The sequence below is a fragment of the Condylostylus longicornis genome, unplaced genomic scaffold, assembly GCF_029603195.1.
Source record: "Condylostylus longicornis isolate FDR11 unplaced genomic scaffold, ASM2960319v2 ptg000075l, whole genome shotgun sequence".
Classification (NCBI taxonomy): domain Eukaryota; kingdom Metazoa; phylum Arthropoda; class Insecta; order Diptera; family Dolichopodidae; genus Condylostylus; species Condylostylus longicornis.
This window is the reverse complement of record NW_026578043.1, coordinates 55,545-82,624: the sequence shown is the minus strand read 5'-3', so window position 1 is coordinate 82,624 and position 27,080 is coordinate 55,545. Positions and strand designations below refer to the sequence as shown.

General features: G+C 24.1%; 1 protein-coding gene across 1 annotated transcript in view; it reads right to left on the bottom strand.

The window, feature by feature from the left end:
- LOC129612659 (tyrosine-protein kinase-like otk) overlaps positions 1–26,698 on the bottom strand; it is a 108,867-nt gene extending 82,169 nt beyond the window's left edge. Inside the window, exon 1 of the mRNA XM_055526367.1 lies at positions 26,627–26,698. Coding sequence (XP_055382342.1) covers positions 26,627–26,681 — 55 coding nt within the window. The 5' untranslated portion in view covers positions 26,682–26,698. The remainder of the gene's footprint in view (positions 1–26,626) is intronic.
- Positions 26,699–27,080: the final 382 nt, after the last annotated feature.

The following is a 27,080-nucleotide window of genomic DNA, read 5'->3' as shown; positions in this document are numbered from 1 at the left end:
AAACAATACAATTGAAATTATTCCCTTAATATAGAATTTAACAATATTTTCAAATAATCAGTTTTCTGTCTCCCTTAGAATAGAATACGAGTATAATTCTAGATTCTAATTTATTCTAAGAATATAGAATAATTCTCTTCTCTTATTACAATCTTGTTGTAGTGTTGCGAATCATGCCGAGAATTTAATACGAGTATACGAGTATATATACAATTTCAAAAATAATATTAAGTGCACATAAATATAAATGCAATTTGAATATTTTACTTTGTACGTGTGCATTTTTGTTTGTTACAAAAGAAATGAAGAATTTTTAATAATTATACAAAACTAATTGCGAATCATAAAGTTTACATCAGACACATTTGTTTTAATATTTTAGATATTGGTATTTATTAGAGAAATCGAAATTTAAAAAAAAATTGCAATTTATACCAGAGCTTTTAAACAATTTTTAAACCAAACAACAATTCTGTAGCTTTAGAAAAGAAAATGTTAATATCCGAATAATTTTTGCTGGACCCGAAATAATTTTTAAAGCCATTTTTTTATCATAAAATTTTTTGATTTTATTTTTTAGCACTTTTCCAAAATATTTTTGAAAAAAAGTGCTTATTAGTTTCACTCTGTCCGTCCGTCCGTCTGTCCGTGTGTCTGTTAACAAAACTTCTACACCCTTGAAGATAGAAAGCTGAAATTTTGTACGTACACAGATCTTTACTAGAATCTTATTTCCGTAGAATAAAATTTTTTCCTATCTCCCACCCTTTAAAAGGTATACCCCCCAAAACCCTAAAAATGGCCTTTTTTAACTATTTGTTTTAACTATTTGTTGCAAAGAAACCATAAGCATTTTTGAAATTTTGCAAACTATATTTCCGAAACCGCAAGCATTTTCAAATGTCTATAAACGCAAAAAGTTAACGGTAAACTCCATGACATTAAAAAAAAAAATATTTTTCTTAACTCACACATTTAAACCTTAAAATCGAGCATTATGTTAACCCCTCTTTATATTAATTTTTGCTCTATTTCAAATACTGCATAAATCGGCCATCCTAAATATATGCAATCCCAGAAATAGTTTTATATATGAATGAAAATAATTTTAAGAGTGATAGGTATACATAGACTGTACTTAAAAACAGAATTTTCACTTGTTGAAGGGAAAACTGCTACAATACAAACCATTGGTTTGACCCAACTTTATTTTTTTATCAAGATAACAGGGTTTGATATATGACTTATGATTTTTTAGTTCCTCGGGCTGTGTTTAGTGTAAAGGAAATTTGTTATGTACTTAAATAAAAATTCTAAATTAAAAAATAGTTCTGCAAGTTTAGGCTTTCTACTCTCTTTAAGTATAGTTGGCATTTATACCAGCCAGCCATTTAAATTTTTTGAGACTAACAGTATTGTCAATTAGAAATAAAAGTAATCAGTATTGTCAAAATTTTCTGTTAGTTTTGACATTTAATTGTCCTCCTCCTATATACCATCCAGATTTAGGGAAACACTTTAGGTACTTGGTAAAATTGAGAAACACAGCCTTTGAATTTAAACGAACCAAACCTTTGTGTATAATAGAAAATAAAGAACAAAGAGAAAATAATAAAAGGAAATAACGGTATAATGTTTAAGAGATAGATTTGAATAATGTTGTTTGTTAATATGCTCCCTATACGTTTCTCTAATTGTGATTTTCATAGATGTGAAATGTATGTTTATACATATACATATATTGCATGTAACAATAATAAAACAAAACAAAGGAATATGTAGAGAAGACTGAGAGAAATTATAGTGAGAAAAATGGAATTTCATTCACAAATCACAATCATCAATAATTTCTATATAAATTTAAATTTGATGAAAATTTTATGATTTATCATGTTTTTATTGGTCTCTACGGGAGACTAAAATTTAATAATAATCATAAATTCAAATTTGCTATTTTATAAAATGAATATAAAAAATTATATATGTATACAAATAAAGCATATAAGATGGAATTTATGTAATATAAATAAAATTTACTTATGTAAAACAAATCTATTGGTTACGCAATGATGCTGCTGACGACAATCGGTTTTTATAATTGACGTCATTTCTTATAATTTACTATTTTAGTCACTTTCTAAACTGTTATAGCATTTTGAAGTTTTTGGAGGAGCATAGGGCTAGTTCATGATTTCATAGCGTCACAGACTTAACTAGGTAAGTGACTAGCCTGCCGTAGTTTTATTTATATTAAATACTTAAGATTATTAATATTTTTTGTTTATTTTTCTTAGTTTTTAATGTCGAATATTAAGCATGAATATTTGCAAAATTACTTGTATAATATTTATTAGTATTTTAAGTTAAATAATATTGAATATAATTTTTATAGTGACCTGATGGGGGTTTGAACCCGAGATCCTTCGATTAAAGGCCCGGGCCGTATTCACTGTACCAACGGTCAGCTTATAGAACTTTGAATAATTCCTGCTTATTAGTTAATGCCTTATACTATTTATGTGGGAGAATTTAAGTAAGGTAACATATAAAATAATTTTCCATATTCAGGTTCACTATTCGTATAATAAAACAAATTTTAAGGTATACCCTAAATAAGTTAGCCAAAATTTTTTCATTATACGTTTGCTACAATACCTAGACCTATTATATATAAAAACACAATCAAACCAATTTAATACACTTTTAATATTAATAAAGTACTCAATGTTATATTAAGTTTTCATATCCTTTCTATACAATTCACCCAGAACATTCAACTACAACATTTTTTTTAATGAAATGATATGAGAACAAAAATGAAATTTAAAATGAAAATTCAATTTTCACCTTCTATTTGAGTATAACATTTTTGATTTTGTGGATTTTTGAGTTTTAGAAAAAATAAAACATAAATTACACAATCATGGGATCAGCGTAAAACTAATAATGATATACAATATTATTACATTTATGTATATACGAGTACCTATACAAAATTTATTTATAAAACTGTGTATGTATTGTAAAATATAAACTTCGACCTGTTCAAAATGATGGTATTTTCATTTCATAGGTCCATGAATATTACAAAAACAAGAAAATGTTTTTACATTTTTGCATTTATAAAAGTTAAAAATTTTGTTTTTTGTTTCTATTCTACCTGGAATTTATTTCCTTTATTTTAAATTTCCAGTTGAACTCATGTTTTTCTAACTGTTATTGTATTAGTAACCTCAGGCTGGACTGGATAATCTTTTGTTTTTTTTTTTTTTTTTATTTCTTCTTTTCTTTTGTTGATTTTCTATGTTATTCAAGTTTTATTACACAATAGGTATACATCGAGATACTTTGCAATAAGGTAATAGTGTAAGAGAATGGACAGTGTGGGTGGCGGGCAAAGGGGGCGGATAAGTGTAGGGAAATTACAAACAATATTAAAAAATTTTTTTATATATCTTTTGTTTCTTTTTTTTTTGTATAAGTTTGAGAAGAAATGAATAAGTGTATAACGTATAAGGCATGATAAAAATAATAGTGATTAAAAAAATTACATTTCCGCTAAAAGTTCGTTGTAAAGGATAAAATGCAGTTTAAAATAGAGTTATTGCAGAAATAGAAAACCCAATTTTGGTTCTTATTAAGTTCCTTGACATCAAAAAATCAAAAATTTCTTTTGTCTGACATTGGCCAAGATCTTATTTCAAAAACTGTGTTCAACTAAGTATCATATAGTTTCAATTATCAAACTGACAGCACATTTGAAGTTTTCGAAAAAATAAATTCAATAATTAGATCAAAATTTTCAAAATATTTAATTCAACTTGCATGTTTCGCTACCATTTGCATCTAAGAGCAATTTGTCCAAACGGATCTAATGAAGGGTAAGGAGTAATTTATTCGAACGGATCTAAAAAAAGACTGAAGGAGATATTCCTCTTTATGTCCATGTAAAAAGTATTCTTATAAATTTACTTTCCATTTTGAGGAATAATGGTCCGCTAAGTGATAGACATGTGTATATATAAATATGTTCAGTGTTGGATTCTGTGTTAGTTCAGCCAACTGTCCCTCTGTCCGAAGAGATGGTCTGTTATAGTATAAAGTTTTTTTGATTTGAGAGCATTATTTGATTTGATCGCGTTCTGAATCTCAGCTCGAATATCAGAATACTTTAAATATAGAGATGAACGCTCGGTTTTAATCAAATTTGTTAGTATATTTTTTTTTTCAATAATATTTAAAAATTACAAAAATAATTCTTTACAAATTATATTTTCCATCATCATCATATTGAAAGTAAATGAAAAAAATTTTTATATACTTTAATTTTTTCAATAGTTTTACTCATAGTTAATAAATAAAAGCATAAATAGATGTATGATTGTATGTACATATGTATTGTATATGGGAGTAACCTCTTTAGATTATACTTAAACTTCTCTAGAATTAATTTTTTTTTAATAATTTAATTTTTCCATAGAATCCTATTTAAGTATACTTTACATACATATACTCTTAAGCTGTTTAAGTTGTGTATTATTTAAATTTTTGTATACAAATATTAAAAGTGAATTATAGTTACAGTTACATTTATATAATATAACATTGTGAAAACGGTGTATTGACCTACCCAACATAAAACCAGAAACACAACAGAAAATAAAATGAAAAAAAAAAATATTTCTTAAATTTAAATTATCTCATTTAGAAAATATTCCTGCACCTTAATCCTGGCTATACATATATATACACAAATACATTTATATACGTATGAATGTATATTTCTCTATTACTTAATAATAATTATTTTTTTTTTACAATTATATTAATAATGGTTTATTTTTATGTAAGAACGAGACGATTATTTTATGGTACTACGATTCTGTAATAATAAAATAATGGAACAAAAAAATAAACAAAATTGTATTTAAAATGCTTTAGAAAGTTAAATAAAAATTTTACTAAAAAAAATTTTTTATGGTCTAATTCACATAAATATGCGCTTAAGGGAAATTATGTATACAATATTTCATGTACTGAGTGTGGAAGACTAGGTATATGCCTTGGAGTTCATGGAAATCCTCTATTTTGAGCTTTACTTCATATATATATACAGTGAAGCTTCCAAATCTCGGAGCTTCATACTAAATCATACGAATATTTAAAAATGATTGTAAACAGAAATAAACAGTTCGTGTTACAGAAAGTGTAAGAGATATTGACTGTATATTAAATATATGTGACGTAAGTTTAAAGCTTTTAGCGTTTTACATATAAACAACATGAATTTTTTCCCCGGTAATATTGTAACATTAATTTATAAAGTCGGATATTCACAGCTTAAAAAGTTTTCATGCAGTAAGTAGTGAAGTAATTATTAAATGCGTGTATGGAGTCAAAGAATAACTTCATTAAATTCAATCAAATTAATTGTTATAATAATTTTTGATATTTTATTTACAACAAATTTTAATTAATATTATTAACAAGAGGAGAAACTTTTATTAAAATTGTGGTATTCCTACAAAAGCTTGATTTTTAGTAGCGGGAGAAATATCTTCAGAGAACGTAGAATGTAATTGGGTTTAAATTTGCAAAGTCTTTTCTAACCTATAGAAAACTCGTAAACCATATACATTATTCAATAATTAAGTCTTATTTGGCTTCCCTGTGGAAGCATATTTCTTTGGATCCGGAGACATATTTCTCTATTTAACAAATTGAAGATCAAATAGAGGGTGTGTAATGAAGTATAAAGTTTATAACACCTTAAACAGTCCAAAGTAGGGTAAAGAGCAGAAAATGAAATAAAAATTTTCTAGGGGCTCGAAATATTTTTCTTTCGTATTTTTTGCTGCCTCCTATATGAATGTAATCTATGTGGAAATATAAAATATGACATAAATTGTATAATTACGATGTTGATTATAATGCCTTAATTAAAATAGAAAATTTTTAATAATTTCAAATAAAATTTTCAGATTAATTCAGAATTACACTAATGTGGTAGAAAAGTTTTACTCCGTATTTATGTTTGAATATGAAAACAAAAAGGCCCTATAATATTTAAATTTACAGGTTGGAAATATTTAAAGGAAGAATTCAATTAAGAAGCTTCTATTTATTATTCCAGGGTAGCGCGAAGTATTATATTACAGGTCTTATATGAATTGCAAGCTATTCTAAATAACAATTGCATACTACAAATTAGCAATACGATATATTCTAATTGTCAGATTTGAAAATTAAATTAAGAAAATTAATTTCAAATATTACAAATTGTATTGCCAATTGTATCAAATAAGAAATATAAAATATTATTTTTAATTTCCTTTGTTATTAAAAAACAATTGAGGGATAAAGTATGTATACTTATATATGTATAACACACACTTATATATGTATAACACATTAACCTCAAGAAAATGTTGTCAGTTTATTTAATACTATACTATTCCTATAGAAAATATTTTAATTATTATAATTATTATTATTATTATTAGAAAATTATTCCCTTTTAAATGACTTCTAATCTCTTATGTTCATATATGTATATGTAAATTATTTATATCGTACGTAAAATAATGTATAGAACAAGAACCTATACACATATTATAGAACCCTTATTGCCATCATTATATTTAATAATCAGAATTTCTATAATAATAATATATATGTATACGAGTAGTATAATCACAAGTATTCATCAATGGGCTTTGTTTTACTAGGTCAGTACCTACATGCATTATTCTGTTATAGCATCCCTTATTCATTTATTCGGTTCATTGCAATTCTTCATTTATAATGAAGTATTATACATGCATAATAAATAATAGTTAAAATACATACATGTAAAATATCTATGAAGGTATATGAATATTATTGTTTGTCATAATATGGACTTAAATATAATGTAAAATGTATAACAATAATTATATAATATATGTATATATATACTTATATTGTGTAATAATGTTATAGAAATCCTAGTCCCCTAACCTCAATATTATTTAAGATTTTATGAATAAATAATGAAAATCTAAAATTTCTATTAAAACGCAATGACCAGGAAAACCAGTTTCTTAAATTGAATAAAATTTTAAGAATAAGGTTATGGTAACTTGTATTTATTTAGGGTGCGTCTTTAGTACAGGTTAAGACTAAATTAGTTAAGAAAAAGAATAAAAGATTTATATAAAAATGGTAGTCGATCCTAGAAAATTTTTTCATAATTACACTCATCCGAGAGGCTTTGAGAAATTATATGCAAAAATTCCGCCATGGTTTCTAAAAAATGAAAAATAAACAAAAAACTGTCGATTATAACGAAAAAATTCATTTTTCGAACCCTTTCAAAATATTTTACTCTTTTTCGAAATTTTCGAAAAAATTTTTCGAAATCGACTCCCTGAGAAGAAGTCCCGGAGAAGGTATTTTAAAAAAATAATGGTATTTCCATACAAATTTTGTGTAACTGATATTTAATAAATTTTAATAGAAGAAGTTTATTGAAAGCTGAAGTGTTTGAGAACGATGAAGGGACAGGATTCAAAGAACTAGGAAATATTAAAAATGAACAAATTTTTAGTGTAATTATTTGAGCATAAAAATAAATAAATAGAAACAAAATGGCACTCCGTTTCGATGAAATAGCTTTAGTTATAGAGTTAAAACTAATCCAAACGAAAATTTGATCTAAACGTGTTGAATTTTGCTGTATAAGAGTATAAACAACTCGGAATTTATATTAATTTTTTATGCAAAAAAGTGAAGACATCTTCCGGAAAAAGTGTGTATATAACTACTGTTTAATTGAATATATTATAAAATTGAAGTATTATAGGTTTAGAGTGTTATAAACTATTTTAAATGGAATCTAAAAATAATAATAACTCAAATATATACATACATACTTTATTTCATTTGGAAAGACTTTCATTAATAAATTGTTAATGAAATTCGAGATACACAGTTATGACTATTTAGAACCAATTATAAACAGTTCTAATATATCCTCTATAGAACATAATTTATCTACCAATTCTCTATGTCTTGTAAATTAAGACATTTGTAATAATATATATCATCTTCTATAATGTACAATGGTCAGGTGTATAGATCAGGTTATATAATTAAGGAAATGATTTATCTATTCAATATTATTCACTCATCCATAAATTTATGAAATTTATCTACCTTTGCAATTATTTTAAATAAATTATGAGTATTTTATATACTATACTGATATTGTATATAAGTATTATACGGTTATGTGTAAATGAATTATTAAAAAAATTTAAAAAAATTATAAGTCATATTAAAAAGTTGTTAATATCCTTTACTAATTGAACTTGTATACATACATGCGTATTTCTTAATAAAGGTAATAAATAAATGGCAAGAAAAATGAATTTTATTATAAAATAATGAATCTCTTATATACATATATATTTTGTAATATAATCTCTCTATAAATAATATAATGATTTAATGTTATTTAAAATCCATTTATTAAAGAAGAAAATAATATGTGAGTATGGTATGCGGTCATATTGCAGTAATATAATCACATCATTCATTTTCTATTATAATAAAATATACTTAATTCAATAATATAATATAAACATGTATATATAGTATAAGGTATACAGATTTATATCAAACTCTATGTGAGCATAAAGACATCTAATACGTAATGTATTTGAGGTAGATATTGTATGCTCACTCAAAACTATGTACCTATATATACATATACGTTATATAAGTGTATATCAAGGATGTAATGTATTATAGTTTTGAATGAAAGCATGATTAAAATCTAATATAATAATAAATGATCGAAAATGGTTTTTAAAAAATCTGGTTGTTTTTTATGTGAATGAAGGCATACTCGTTTATATAAAGATGTGATGGAATTATTAAAATGAACAATGGGTAAAAAAATATTAAAAATTTATTTAAAATTTGGTAACTATATTTTTTTTGTATTATTAGTATTTATATGCAAGTACTACGTAGTTAGGGAATTTAAAAATATTTTTAATTAAATTTAAAATTTAAAATTTCTCTGTATCTATTTCTAATAGGAATTCGACTTGGTTTCGTAGAATATCAACTAGATTTGATAAATTTGGGTATCAAAATTTAAAACAAAAATCTGAAATTACTGTAATTTTTAACCACTTTTCATGCCCTTTTTCAAGCAAATTCATTGATTCTTTTGTTGAACACAAAACACATGTATAGTATACAAGCAGAACAATGTAAAATTGGCAAAATCGAGAAGTTGTACATATAATTTTAATTTTTTAAAATAAATTTTTTTATTTATATAAAAGTTAAATAATGTACTTAAGTATAACTGAGAGTTTTACTGATACAGACTGAATATCCGTACAGAAAAATGAATGTAAGAATTTGTGTTTTCTAAGTAGCGTTTTCTAAACTATTATTGCATTATAATTTTCTTTGACGAAAGTATTATAACGCTATTCAAACGACTCATCCTGACAGTAGGTTTTGCAATAAAAAAATTTTTGCATTTTTTGAATATTTTTCGCTTGTTTCAAGTTTTTTACTAACTGTTATACAGTTTATGTATTTTAAATTGGTTTTTATTTAAAAATTTATATTAAAGTTAAGTATAAAGAAATTAGATGACAATTTATATTTTGTACATGTGCACCCCTACCAAAAATTTCAAGTCATTTTTATATTTCATTTAATTTGATGATTTTTATGGATTCTGTTAAACTTTTGATTGAGTTAATAAGAAAGCACAGAAAAGCAAAAAATTTACCAAATTAGATATCTTAATTTGATTTTTTTTTTGCAACATAATATAAGATGGAAATGTAATAAAACCAAATTATGTAAATTACGTCTCACTACCTTAATTTTAAGCCGTTTTAAAATTATCTGTTATTTTTAATTAACTTTTCAGATTGAGAAGGAAATATCACGTCATAAAGGAATTTAATTCTTCCTATATATGCATTTATATATCTATACATAACTACACACATAAATCTCTAATATTTACATATATATGCAAACACGTATATTTGAGCATATTTTGTGTACATAATGCAAAGTCAGACAAAATGTTTACATTGGCTATATGGATATTTATATAAGTATCTATATATTAAAAGTATATTAATCCTTATATTATAGAACTACAAACATATACGTATGTACACAATACAAATAGTAGGTACATTTGAGTATTTATTATGGACTAATGTACATCCACTTGTGTTCATGTGTATGCATATCATGTGAATAATGAAAATAAATAAACCTTGACTTAACATAGAACATGATATGTATATGTACATACATACATATATATGCTATGCACAACATTATATAGAATACATACATATATGGAAAAATTTCTTTGCTTTTCAAGTCATGAGTTCTTTCGAGCCAGTTGGGATATGATTTTTGAAAAAAATTGTTTTTATTTTTTTTTATATAAATCGCGAATAAACATAAGAGCTGAAAAAGTCTATGAAAAGGGTCAGAATGTAAATATATTCACATGTACATATTGAGTATTACACAGAGAGAAAAAAAAAAAGACAGAAGAAATAAGGAACATAATATGAAATATATGAGAAACGGGCATATTTATAAAACAATGGAATGAAAGTCAGCTAGCTATATGAACTTAAGGATCGAAATATTATAAAAAAAAAGGAAGGAATCATTAAATTTAAAAAGAATGATGATAGCATGAATATGGAACATGTTGAATTTAATGCAAGGTAATGATTTACATTTTGGATTAAGCAAGTGTGTGCATATATTCAGAATTTGTATATATATATTATTTATATGTACATATACATATGTGTATTGAAATAAACTCTTAAGGGATTAATTTTGCTTTACATATATCTTCAAATATATATAGTATATCTATATGTACTTAATATTGTCCACAAATTATAACAATATTTAAAAATGTATTTGAGATAAAATAAAGTCAATAAAAATTTTTAACTTTAGACTTACATAGTATAGACTTACAAAACGATTCTTTAAAATGGTTATGTAATCATAATGGATTAATGCGTACATATTATTTGCCTTTAAAAACGTCACTCAAGATTTTCATATTATAAAATTGTACATAGAGGGAAATTATATTGATGTTAAATGAAAAATAATGAAAAATCAAATAACACAAAGCTACTGAAAAAATATCTCTTAGGATAGAAAAGGGAAGTTACTTTGAAAATTAAGAATTCTAATTATATTTTAAGTAAATCATTTTTTTAATTTTAGGTTTTATCATTTTTGTTGATTAAATTTTCAAAAATTTTTTTGAAAATTTCAAACATACATAAATGTAAGTATGCCTCTGGATCCTTATAAAAAATAAGAATCATATTTCAGTGAAAAAACGACAGGAACTCAAATTTGCAAACACACCGCTTTAAATATCGTGAGAGCCATTAAATAATGAAAATATTGGAAAATGTCATTGCATTCGATTGATTTTTTTTATTTCCTTTGAAAAAACTACAGATGCTATTTAAAGCAGAGCAAACATTTTTCGTAAAATATGTAAGTTGTGCTTTAAATATAGCGTTGACCTCCAATAGACAAAATGATAAAAAACGTAGAATTAATTTGGAAGTACTTATTTTTCGGGCATCAATATCTCTTCATACAGAAATGACAAACGCTAACATAGGACTGTAACGATTAAGAGTTTCAAAAATAAGAAATACAAAAAGCAGAAGTATTTTGTAAGTTTTTATAAACATTAGGTACACCTAAATGTTAGTAACATAGATTGCTGCTAGTGAATCTATTCCCCAAAATATCGAATTAAATCATGGTAATTCCTTAATAATCGGGATCAGAAATGAATCATATCCCATAATACGACATTAATATCAGAGATGACGTAATATTGATTACGAATGGTACTTGTTATTAACTATACAGCAGACCTTAATTCTTTGACCATGGAATAAATTTAATTTAGAATGAAGAGTGTTTTGATTATCCGTTAAGCAACACTTTTATGTAGGTATATTTGTACAATTTTAATTGAGTGAAAAATAAATTTAAATCAAAGATTTTTTAATTTTATAATTTTCATCTAATTAAAATTTGATCCACATACCCATAAAATTCAGTCGGCACCTTTCAAAAATTGTTTTTCTAAAAATTAATAATTTTGAAAAAAAAATTAAAATTCCATATTTTGTTTATCTTCTCTTGCAACACAAACTTTAGAAAATAATCCAAAACCCAACATATTCTTAGCTTTAAAAAACCTTAACTTATTTTTTTTGTTTTTTATCTTTTGGCATATTTTCGCTTCAACATCATTTTTTTATTCATCTTTTTTTTTTAACTTTGAATATAAAAATAAAATTGAAATATAAACAAAAACAACGAAAACGCAAACGCGTATTTTTTTTTCCAAATATATTTTTATACACCGTCGTGCTTCGTAATTTTTTATATAACGTTTGTATGTAAGTATGTATATATGCACGTGCATATATACAATGTATTTGTGTGTTATATATAGGGCTTTACTTAATTTAATCTTCGAGATAACTTTACGGTTTATGTTATTGCTCGTTTTATATTTCGCATTATATTACGTTATTAGTGAGTATAGAAGACTTGATATTCTTTAATGTAATATTCCACTGCATTAGACTGCACAGATGATTATTTACGCTTAATATTCAGAACATAAAAATATTTAAACTAAACCAGATCTGCGAGTTTTTTTTTGTTAAATATTGTTGCCGTGCCGTTGATATTTTTGTGTTGTTATCTTTTCTACTTTGTTTTTGTAGTTTTTTTTTTCTTTATTTTTGTTTTGTTTTCTTAATTTAGTTTAACTACAGAATTATTCTTATAGGCCGCACCTGAGACTTTTATCACTAATATTAAAGAAAAGTATACAATAATGGAAGGAAATGAAGAGTAAAAAATCAAATTTACGAAAATAACTTAAAGAAATGTTCTCATAATCTTAGGAGAATTTAATAGTAAATTTAGAAGTTTAAGTTATCGTGACATTTGAAGTTTAGGAATTCCATCAATGAGCACTATTTAAAGTGTTGAAACTTTATTTCACATTTTCTTTTGTCTTTTGCTCTCCTGTAAGAGAGATGGGGCACGCAGTGAAGTATAAAGCTTTTAATATATAAATCAGCAACAAACGAACAATTCAGCAATTAGAACCAATAAGCTGAATTTTATTTTAACACAGGATTGATGAAATTTTTATCAATCAAAATCATATTTTATCATTCAAAAAATGACCTTTCATACTTCCGTGTACATATAATCTAAACTGGAAAAAAACTGCTCTTTCTACATTAATGAAAAACTTTTATGTATACATACAAACTTTTAAAAGAAAATCTAGAGATCTAGATAAAAAGTTCTTTTATTTTTCAATTTGTAATCTATTCAATAAAATTTCAAAGTTATGTAAATGCACCTTAACATTGGATCCTTAAAAAAATTCAATGGGAATAATTGACATAAAACGTCTATACTTTGATATTTTTATGCATATGAATTAATAAAAAAAATTTTATAAAGGTTGTGAAGTATGTATATGTACATATATGCATCTACATCTAAATGCTTCAACGAAATTCCACTTTGAAATTGTTGGATACCTTTTCCTTTCATAAACAACATAAACTACCTACATATGCATATAATATAAAGGCGAATACGAGTATATAGTTTGTTTGTAAAAATGTGCACAAAAATATCTAAGATCTGATCAAATGAACGAGAAGTTTTTACTTTTCTGATAGAAGATGAAAATGCGCGAAGAAAAATGATGATATAAATTAACACTATTTATGTATATATTAAAGTTATAATGTATGTACATTGTACCTGTGTAAATTAGGTATATTTGTGGACTGTAGACATCACTATATAGTGTGTATAAAAAAAATAAACATCAAATAGAATAATAATAACAAGAAAAACTTGTTATTCGGGCAATTCAAGGTTTACATTGTTTTGTTATTCTTCTCTTTTCTCCTTCTCTGCAATCTCTCACTCTCTCTCCTCATTTATTTAATTTTCTTTGGTTAATTTTTATCCTTATCATTTTTGTTTATTTAATAACAATAGACCCGATTTTTTCTCGTTTAAAATTAACATTATGCATTCTTCATAAATGTTGAAAGAGTCGAGGAGAAAAAAAAAAGGAATCTCATAAAAGGAATTTTGGAACTAATTTTAAAATTTCACGTTCTCTTTTTTTACCTTTTTGTTTCTTTTATTTTCATATTCCATTATTCTTATTTTTATTTATCCAATACATTCTTGTGATCCATTCAATCGAGTCGTTCATCATCATTTTACACCTTAGAATTAAATTGCATTATATCGTATCATTTAAGTAGATTCTTTTTTTTTTTTTTAAAGTAATATAATCGAACAAAGGAGAAGAATAAGAAAAAGATTTTTATCTTAAGATGGTAAATAGCCATTGGGTCGGTTGATATTTTAAAAGGTGAATGCATGCATATAAAAATTATTTAAAAGACTTAAATATTCAGTATTTCCCGTGTTAAATTCGGATATAATTATTGCACAGGATGGGAAATTTTTATATTTTAATACTTTGTTTTATTAAAAGAGTAAGTAATGTTGTTTGAGTTGAGGCCCAATAAAAGCAGAAATCAAAAATCATTCGAAATGAAAAGAATCACAACAATTTTCTTAATAATTTAAAATTCTCGAATTTCAATTACTTATCGGGAGTTACATTCTAATTCTATCTTTGATTTTAAATTCTTTTGAAGGACTTCTTCCATTTTGTTATACACATTTACAATTTCAAGAACTGAAATTAAAAATTTACATTTCTGAACAAGGTTTCACTCCAATTACCAAATTTCTCTGAATTCGAAACAATTACTGTAGGATTGAAACTTGTTTAATTTATTCGCCAAACAAATAAGAATAGCACATTTAGAATGCATTACCGCACTCTATTTGCAATTTGCAAAAGTTTATGTGTGCTGATCATATAAAGTTTTTGATTTTATGTCCGATATTATGCTAAATTAATTGTATATATATACAACCCATAAGTATATATTTTAAGAATATCAAAAATTAATTGATCGCGTCTTCCATAACCATAACTTTTAGATCAATTTTTTCCTTACTTATCGCTAAGGCTATTGTGTGTGTGTATCTGTTTAATTGATGAGAAAATCTGTTTCGCTTTTAATAAAATAAGAAAAAAAGAAGAGAAGAGAAAAAATTCTTTTCAGAAAAAGGAAAGACAATTTACGATAAAAGATTTTTTTTTTTTGATTTCGGGATTTGGAGTTTTTCTTCAAAAAAAATAAAATTACTTTTGATGAGTGTATTCAAGTATATTATATTATGGGGTTAATTAAACCAGAAATGAAAGAATGATAAATAATTGATTTTATGGTAAAATAAATCGTTGTTTACGCTTTTAACTTATAAACACGTAAAAGGAAGAAAAAAGAAAAACTCAATTTTTTAAATTAATTTAATGATTTTGTTTTGTTTTTTTTTTGTTCGTGTATTCTGTTGATATATTAAAGAGAAATGGTATAAGTTTTATGTCAAAATAATTTTTTTTTTCTTGAAGTGCATTCTAAAATAATGAGCATTCACTATATGTGTGTACAGATTTACCTATGTTAGTATGTATGTATTTTATTTATAATAAAAAGTATAACATCTGTCACTCATCTGATCTCAAATTAGATTTTAAGTACAAATAAAATTAAAAAAAAAAAATTTTACATTCTTTTAATACGTCTTACGTTTTGTTATGGTAAAGTGTCTACACTTTAATTACCATTGGATCCTGTATAATGTCAAGAAATATGTTAAAATGAAGCGTGGGCATATATTATGTGCGGTCGAACTTTTGTGGAATTTTGTTTTTTTTAAGAAAAAAAGAAGAGAGCGTGCAACAGAGAGAGAGATAGTCGCTATATGAATTTTTCGAGTAAAATTCTAAATCGTAATTAAAACTAAATAAATTTTTTAGATTAACTGCTGATTGTATAATTGTAGTTAGGGTTATTTAATAACCATTTCTGACTAATTAAACATTAATAGATCAGAAATAATTAATTTTTTAAATTATCATAATATAAAAATTTATTTTTATTTTATCAAAATTAACATTTTATTCGTTCACTTATTTAAAATTTTTTAAATTTAAACAAAAAGGTAAGAATAGAAATTTTTGGGTCCAAAATTAATAATTACTTTGTATAACAAAAAAAAAAAATTGTAAGCAAAATATTTTTTCAGCATTCTAAAAGAAGGGAATACTTTTTTATACTTTTGAACAGGTAAAATATTTTTTTTTTTTAAAAAAATAATATTTAGGTAATAAGACGACTTTAATTTAAAATTTATCTATATGGGCGACTAAACTTCAATTGTATAGAGAAGTCAATTATTTTTGAATTAAATTTCATATATTTCTTCCGCTTCCTCCTATACTTTATTAAAAATATCGGGGAGACTTCATTTACAGCTTTAAATGAATTCAAAATGAATTTTTAAATTTTTTTCTTAAAAAAACTTTGTTACCTATATTTTGGGATAAAAAAATATATTATCAGGTAGGATGTGTATTAATAACATGAGAGTTGCCAACTCCATTTGAAAAAAATAATTTTTTATCTTGAATTCGAAAAAAGGTTAATTATTATGTTGTAATACTAAAAGATAAATATTAGGTTTAAATGTAATCGAATTGCATAATATAGGACCTGTCTTATAGGCTCTGATGTAAAAATATAGAACTATAATTTAGAACTAATTCTTTCGTTCAATTTAAGATTAGGAGTTTATTTTTGTATTTCAAACCACATGATTGCTCTTGAAATCCTAAAAACAAGTTTACACTGATATTAATTAACCTAACTTCTGAGTGAAGACTTATAAATATAAGGTCATTTAATTAAACTAATCTGTGAATTTTAGTACAATTAAGAGATCATTTGGTTTCCAATATTGCTAATACGCTCACAATTCGCGAACAGTAAAAATTACAAATGTAGATTAAGAATTATAAATCCTAGCTTTAAGAATATTTTAAGAATATTTTAATTTTTAATTTTAAATTTTAAGAATAGCTTGCAACTCTATAACGTATAATCTATAATATGTAAAAATTTTTATATATACATATATATATACTTATTTACTGCTAATAATAAGTAATTTGCATAAGATATTTTAATAATAAGGAAAAACAGAAACACGGTTTTTTTCTTCATGCCAAAACAACAGAAAAAAATCGCTTTTTTTTCTTCTTTAGGGAAACCCACAAGAGTCCATTAAAAAAATGGGGACAAAGTAGAAAAGTAGACTTAAAAAAAAAAAAAATTTGATGTTAAAAAATTTTTTTTTTTTTTAATTTTATAAAGGAATTTATTTACCTTTAAAGGTAAAAGCAACGAAAAAAAAAAAAACAAAATTCTAAAGTACGTTAAATATAAAAAAAGAAAAAATTTACCGCCAAGAATATAATTTTTTTCTCACATGCCTGAACACTGAATAAGCCCAGCCATCCTTTTATCCCCTTACCTCAATTCTCCCAACATCTCTTAACTGAATTAAAGTAAAAGAATCTAAAAATTATATATTTAAAAAGAAGAGAAGGAAGAAAAAGAGAAACAAAAATCTAAAGTAGCCTAAGTTCGGCATATGGGACGGGATGGTTCTGAAGTAAAGAAGAAGATGTTTGAATTGAATAGGTTTTTAAATATTCGAATTGCAAAAATTCTTCTTTTATAATTTTAAATTCAATCTAAGAAAAAAACAAAAAAGAGAAAAGTAAAAATTGTAAACCGCTTTAACGTTATCAAGATAACATGAAATATGCATTAACCGTAAGAGGACAAAAAAAGGTATGCTATTTTGGTATATACGAGGAGAGTTGCGTTTCAATAATTTTGAAAAACAAAAAAAATCTCTTTAAATACATGCTTTTCTCTTTTTTTTCCCAACCAGGGTTTGATTTTCATCTGGATTATTATGCAGTTTTTTGTGTATTTTCCCCCCTAATCGAAATCCATAATACTTTTTATGAATACTTTATGTAAACATTTTTTAGAGTAATTAAGTTTTAAGTCAAGAAGTTTTTATTTTAGGTTAAAATTTTTGCTAATATGTGTGTACTATATTGTAATTATACACAGGATAATATATGCTTCATGTGCATATGAAAGTATCCATCTAAATTTAGAAGTAGTTAAATGTTCTATTATGTAGGTTTAATTATTTAAAAACAACTCTTTTACCTATAATATTGGCCCAATATTGTTCGATCATGTATGTATGCGTTTTATATAATTCGCCAAAATTGACTTCAACGAAACTGTTTTGTTCGAACTTGCGAAAAGAGAACTTATATTGAAATCAAAAAATTCAATGTAATTTCAATTTAACCCTTAGCCATCTGACGGAAACTTAAAAAAGCTTTAAATTTAAATAAAGCGACTTATGTTTGACTTAGAAAATTTCTTAAGTAATCGTTTACTTCGATATTCACGGAGTTATTTTAAATATTTTTAATTCACTTTTGTATTTGCTATATGAAACAATTTACAGGCTTATTTGTTGTTGGTCAATTATTTCAAGTATAGTTGAAATCAAAGGTAATATTATATTATTGGTTTGCCAGGGGTCTAGAAATAGCGCTTATGAGTTGAGAATGGAATGGTAAATCAAAAATTCTATTTTGTACAGCATTTATTTAATTTCGAAATTATTACTTTTTAATATTATAATTTAAGCATATTAACAAGGTCATAGTTCTTCGGGAATTAAGTGTTATATTGATCAAATAGGGAAATATGATCCGCAAAAGTAACAAACTATAATTTTTATCATCAATTGTTAAACAATTTGTTGGTCTTATCTGTATAGCCTAATAATCTGATATAAGTATTGTATACATGTATTTTTTGAAGGCCCAACTATAACGAATTTGAGTTGTTAATTAAAATACAAGTATGTACAAGTATGTATATAATATATAGATATTCAGATTTTTGTGGTAAAAGGCAAACTTTTTCAATTGAGATAAACTTTTTCTTTCCACTATACTTACTTAATTTTGCCTTCGTATATACGTACATATATGTACATTTACATACATACATAATGCTAAAAATACAAATTGTTCCACATATGTATACTTTTTACTGAATTACCATAGAGTACATGATAATGGATACAAAAACAATGGATACAAATTTTATATGTATGTATAGTAGAAATGGATTATGTGAATAAGTAAAACCAAAAATAAAACAGAAAAACAGAAGATTCTATTGAAGGATATGAGAGAAATAGTTTCACAGGAAGTGCAATTAAACACGTTCCCTTGTTCTTTTTTTTGTCTTCAAGAAGATCCTTGTCTAAAATTTAGCTTTTGTTTCAATTTTCATCTTATTTTTAACATATACAAAACTAATAGATTATTTTTCATGATATTTTTCTATTTTTTTTGCTTTGTCTCTGATTTCTCATACTTTCAATCTTTATTTATTACTAAAAAGTAAATAGATTTGAGTATATAAACAGTTTAAAATTTACTTTCCTTACAATTTACTTTTATACTTTCTAACAAAATAGAAAATATTATGCAAAATAGTAATTACATTTGTATATACATATAAGTATATTAAGATTTATCTATCATTAACTTAATTTTCAAAAAATTTAAACTAACAAGGAATACAATAGTTCTTGGATGGTGCGTTCTTATAAACAGCGTTCTGATTTACTGAGGAAGCAAAAAATTAAAAAGATGGTGAAGAGAAAAGGAATTTCTTTTTTTTTGTAAAAATAAAGTAATTAAATATGGTGTAGATTTTTCTATTCTTGTATGCTTGAATTATCACAAAAAGAATCGGATAAGCATCATTATGTTAGACCTCAGTTCAGTTTCTGTTTAAGTTTGCAGTCATAATTCAAATGAAGTATACATGCAAATAATCTTCTTCTAATTTTATTTAAATTTGAAGAACTCCATATATTGTAGAAATTAAGTAATGAGTACCAACTTTTATAATTGTATTTAAGTAAACTGAAAAATATTAAATCGTACTGCTGTTGTATAGTTTTATGCGATTATTATAAAAAGAATTGTTAAAATTCCTCTTACCAATAAAGTTATGCATATAAGTAAGTACAAAAAAGCATAATTAAATTAAAAAATATTAGGCAGTGATTTAATTTCATTTTATAGCTACATATTATGAACGGTCAGTATATCAACGGCTAATCTATATATTTGGTTATTTTCCCGTACTTTCATTTAAAGCGGCGGAATATTTTTGAGCATTTTTTTTTTAGCAGTAATTGAAAGATTATTTTTGGAGTTATAGAAAAATAATTTTTCGAATCTAGACTTTATTTAGTAGACTTAGTGGCCAGCGTTCAATTACGTGCCAATTAATGATAATTTGCCAGAGTATATTAGTCATAAATTCTAATATGTGAGCATAATATGACAACTAGCTTGGCATTAAACCTTTTGACTCTCTTTAAAATGAAAAAGAGAAACTATAATCTATGCATATCGGCTACGTCATGATAAAAGTGTAAAAATTCGGTATTTGTTCGAGACAATGAGTACGAAAAAGTCTGAAGAGAATTTAAAAAACAAAAATAAATAAAATATTGACAATCGTTTTTTTACATTATTTATTGTTACATTTAATTATGATTATTTGTGTAAGTAGAATACAAATATATATATAAAAAAACTGTTATGTTTTATGTTCCGTTATTTTGTTTTTCTTTTGGTTTATTTGTTGCTTTTGTTTTGTTTTTATTGATAAGTTAATCTATCAATTGATAAGCTTTTAATTAACTTCAACCAATATACACAAAAATAACAAAAAACACAAAATATAATAATAACAATGATAACAATAATTATAATGGCAGACTGTAATGAGTTTTTTTTTTTTGTGTATTATTTTATAGTTGAATTATCTTCAGAGAATTCATTTAGTTTTATTCCATCAGGAACTTAACAGTTTTCAAATTTCCTGGGATTTTAATTTTTCAATTCATTCAAGTATAATTTTTAAAAATTACAGTCGAATTTTGTAAATATTTACGTATAGATTGTGTTAAAAAATTGTAACGTCGCACTAAATTATTACAATTTCTTCAAAAATTTAGTGAAAACATCTAGTGCGCTTGAATAATTGCTCATATTATTTGCAAAACAACTTTTATAATTTATATATTGTCGTATCATATGACTTTGAAAAGTTAAAAGCATTTTCTGTTTCTCACGTTAAATTTTCAGCTTGCGCCTTCTAATCATTTTACTTTCCTTTTCAGAAAGTGCAAAAGTTATAAAGTCTACCGGAAATTTGCTTATTTCTTGAAATTAAACGCAATATAAATACTTCGAAATGCCTTAACGTACTGCGAATTAAAATGTGCAGAAATCGAGACAAAATTTTTATTTTAAAAAAAGTAATACTTCAGAAAAAGGGTAATACTTCAATGGAGAAGCTTAAACACTTCGTTTTCGGTTCTAGTTTCCGTCTTATAAAAAAAGAACTGAAGTAAAATCTGATTATTTTAGAGTAGAAAAATTATGGCGAAAGTTTCGTCTACACATACAATAGAACAATTTTTTAAAATTTCTGAAATTTAGCTCATCAGATTGTGAATATAACCCCAATTCGGTAATTAATTTAAAGGTTATTAAATTTGTAATAATAAATTACACAGCCACATATTTTTTGTTCATTATTATTTTTGCTAATATTAAAAATTGTAAATTTCACAAAAGATTTAAAGAATGACTATTATGCAGTGTCATTGAAATTTATACATACACATGCATATACAAAGTTTATAAATGTACAGGTTCATTTACATTTTTAAAAAAAAGGATAAATAGATTTTTTCAACTCAAATAGACACTAAAAGCATTGTCTACATTTGATAGGATTCGATAAATTATATTTTATATTCTTTTCAATTTTATGGAAGAATTATTTTGTCGATTACACAAAATTATTAAAAACAAAGTTCAATATGTTTTTGTGCATTTTTATTGTATGAGTATATCGTAACCTGTTCAAATCCAGTTATATTAAATATCGTTTATTATAATAATTTTAACACTAAGAGAGAGAGAAGAATATGAAATACAAAGTAGTGCGTGAATATTGTTTAAATTGACATGTATAGCTAAGTATTTTCAAAACACACATTAAAATATTTCAATAAATCACAGCCGGCTGGATGGTGAAAAGGTTTGTGGCTCCTACAAAAAGTCACCACATTTTTTTGTGTATTACATTGTTTATCATTCTCATAAATCATGGAACCTATAATATTCGCGCAGAATTGGTATATTGAGAATAGCTTTTGCGATCGAGTCACGGAAAGTTCGAATAAAGTGTTGTTTGGAAGTCAGGTTTCGAGTTCTAATGCGATGCATTTTCAATAATTAAGCATGCGGTATAAATAACTTTTTAACTTAAATTCTTCTTCCGGCTATTGCCTAAAATTTACTCAAGTCTTCCTAAAGTTGACTTAACCAATTTTATAACTCTTTAACTTTATTTTTTTTTTAAATGAACATTCTGTTGTGTAAATATAAAAATTTTGTAATTTAAATGCGTGCTTTATTATTTTAAATATTAACTTTAAAATGATAAAAAACATTAATTTCGAATGATTTAATATTGTAACATAAAAAAAAAAACAAATTCAAAAATCCAAATATTCAAAATGAACAATACGGACAGTAATGGAAAACCATAATTTGTGCAAATAATTTTAAAATTGGAAATGCCAGATTTGTTGAATTTTTTTTTTGTTGTTTGAGTTTGTTGGCAATTTTTTCTTTAAATCATAAATTGTAAAAAATTTTGTAAAAAATTAAATTGATTAAAAAATCAATTGTAAAATAATAAATTGTAAAAAATTACAGAAAAGTAGTAAAATTTTGATTTAACATTTCCAATCTATCATAACTTACAAAATATTGAATTCCTTAAACTCATGGAGTCAAGAAACATTGAAATTTATAAGAGCATAAAAATAAAGGAAATCAATAAATTAAATACCAAATTAAAGAAAATCAGGATTGTATGAAGAGAATAAACGATTAAACGATTTCATTGCATTCAAGAGAAAGAATTCAAGAATGTTTGGCACAGTAGCACCTAACAGGCTGTCCTTTCAACAAAAATTCATTTCTGCATTAGATTAGTATTTTTGAAGTAATATGTGTTCAAATATAATTTAGTTTAAATTTGAAATTCATAATCTATTCGCTAAATTTTCTATAAATTAATACGAATAGATTTATTTTTAATTCAATTCTGGAAATATAGAATACATTCTTAAATCAAAGAAATCATACACCAAGAATATTGTAAAAAAAATATAAAAATTTCTAAAAAATTTGGCAATACTTTTTCAATATTTGAATGGTAACTTTATTGTAAAAATGTAACGAGTATACCAAAACAAACCATTTTTATATACCAAAACCTATATTATATTTTTATTTTGATTTAATGAGTTATACATATACATACATACACATACATTATATTTTTTGTTTTATTTACAATATACTTACATTTAAAAAAAAACCATCATGTAGGTATGTTAAATAAACAGAAACAAAGAGAAATAATAATAAAGGACCTTTTTTTTGCAATTTATGTACAATGTATGAATATTTCATTATTAATATATATATACACATATATAAATATATGTATACTTTATACATATACATAAATATGTAATATAATGCTGATGATGATAATGCAAATACTTTTATTTTATTATTATAATGGAGAGGAAAAAAAAGAAGGAAATTAATGAACATCGAATTGTAAGTACCAATGGTACAGTATTGCAACATTATGCAATACGGATTCCAATGCCTCTTCAATTTAAATAAATATACTTATTCAACTAAAAATATAATGTATAACGTATGTACACATAAGGTCATGCATATATGAACTTACTTATATAATATTATGTACTTAATATGTAAATCGTTTTTTAATGAAGTTTGGAAGAAATTTTTTCAATTGGAATTTATTTATAAATTATTTTGCTTATTTTATACATACAATATATGTATTTATAATATTGCGCATACATATATATATATATATTAATATATAGTGCCTTTTTTCCTCGCTATTAATGTAAACAATTAAAGGATATTATGAGGTATTTAATATTTCCGGTATAAATACATTATATTCATTCAATTTTATTTAAATAAAAAATTTATATATGCACGTATGTATATAAATTTATTTATCTACATTATTTCACATTATTGTAATTTTAATCAATGATCTGCAGTAAACTTATTTTAATGTTACAGTTGTTTATTAAATCCACAATTATTTGCGGAATTATAGCATGTAAATATTGCAAATACTTGCTTACAAATAAAATTATATAGGGATTTACTTATGTATAATATAAAAATATTGTGTATAGAAATAATTATAATAATGTACAAATGTATATGTACATACTTGTATATAAATTTTATTCAATAGGGCCATATTATAATATTATATGAGGGGAAAAGTAGATTCATATTTGGTAAATTCATTTACTTTGAAGTATGCCGAAATTTTTGTAAAAACAAAAACTTTTATTAATAATCTGCAAATAAATTAAATATGTATTTTTGAATATTTTTGGAAGAAAATTATGTTTACTACGGGTATAACATTGAATACAGTACGCAAATATTCTTTATATAAAAATATTTTTATTGACATTCAAAAAGGTCATAATTGGCACACTGTCAAATTGACATTGTTTTGCTAGTATAAAGCACATTTTATATGTTAGGTGTGTTGTGATAATATAAAAAAAAAAATATCAGGTATAATTTTCCAAAATACTTCTTATAAACTCTTTCTTATTGTAAATAGATTGTTTTTAAAAGTTCTATTTAACTTTATTAAAAAAATTAAAAATTCAAATAGTTTGGAAACCAAATTCAGCTTTAGTGCTTTTTAAAAACTTTTATAAGATTCAAAATTTGTATTGATTTAAATTTGATTTTCGAAAGTTGCTACAGAACGAATTAAATTTTCATTCGATAGGCTAAATTTTATTAAAACATATTCATTAAGTTACATTTTAAGCATTATAAGTACTGATTTATTGTTTTCTATTTTATAGCGAAGCAAATTTATACATACGATATAATTGCAAACAATTACATACTAGAGAATGACCGCCAAATTACAAAGCTAGTCGAATTTTCAGCTTTTTATTTACATAAGACTTGTTGGTTACTTAGTTTAAATGGGAATTTTTATTTGTTATGTCATAGCACACGAAAACATAAATATTCTATAAAAATGATAATTGTTATATCTAGGGTTGTTATATCGTATAATTTTCTAAGAAGGCATTGAAATATAGATATGTCATGTTATACACTTTTGAAATGAAAATATATTCTAGTTTTTTTACCGTTTTGTTTCAAGTTGAAAATGAAACATCTGCATTTATGTTCATTTCTACATTTCATATTTAAATGTTCATATTGGTTATTTGCATACAAGTAAAATACACATTTAGAAACATTCAAAACTAAATAAGTGAACTCAGTTCTGATTGATACTAATTGCAATTGGAAAAAGTTTATATTTTATTTGATATAGAAAAATAATTTAAAATTTTAATACTATTTAATATTTAGTAGCAAAATTTTAAAATGCTAACTTTTTAAGACATTCTCGCTAAACTTTCACTAGTTCATGTTTTAATAAAACGAAAATAATGCAATGGTGTTTTATTCGAAATGATAAAAATGCAGATATCATGTTCTGACAGAAAAGTCTAGGTATTAATGTTAAATTTCGAAGAATTTTTAAACATCACTACTAAAGATACTAGATAATTGAATCTGAAAAAGAATTCTTAAAATTTATGCTAAAATTTTTACTCATTTTGTCTGTAATCGAAACTGCTATAAAATATATGTATTTATATATGAGTTGAATTTTTGTAATTTAGTAACCAACGCTGAAACTTATGTATGTACTCAAATACTCATTGGATAATGTTCTATTTCTACTCAAAGTTTTTATATTTGAGTTTCAATTTTCAAATAATTACAATTAATAATGCCCGTATTTCGTAAAACTGTAAAAATGATAAGAATTTTAATAAGCTTTCGTAGATTTTGTTTCGAGTGGAACATATTTAGGGATGTTGGTTCTAAAAATTTAAAAATAATTTTTATTTTGCTTTGATCCGTTTTATTTTGCTTAGTATTTAAAAAGCGAATTTATTGAATATTTTTTCAGGCTTCTTAAATATTAAAGATTTTTTTGCAATGAAACCAGTATTTTTATCATATATAAAATAATAATGTAAAATAATATAATAAAAGGATTTTTAAAATAAGTTCACAAACAATATTCTCTTTGGGGAAAATTATGCCCAAGAACCTATCTATATCTATAGTATTATATTACTTTCTTCTCTTTGTTTCTACTACAAAAATTTAAGAAAAAAAAAACAAAAAAATTAAGGATATACTTACGTGCTTGAAAAACTAATTGAATTAATCCGAATATCCAATAATATCCAAAGGACATTTTTAAAAAGGTATGTAATTTACTATTATTTCCTTAAATATTTTGGCAAAAAAATAAGATAAATAATTTGTAAATAACTCGATTTTTTTTACTTCTTTTCTATTTCGGAAGAAGAAAATTTATAAACGCATATGTACGTATTGTGTTCTTAATAATTTATAAATTGTGTTCAAAAAAAGATTCGTATAAAAAACGTATATAATTATTATGTCTTTATAGTTTTAATATATTAAAAAGGTGCAAATATCCTTATCTATTATTTATAAAATTTTATTCACTTATAAAACTATAGTTTACAATTACAGTATAAAAGACTTTCCACGTTATTTCTAATAAATATTTAGCAATTTTTTTATTCTGTTTCAATTTTAAATACAAAAATTTTAAAAAATTTTTTTT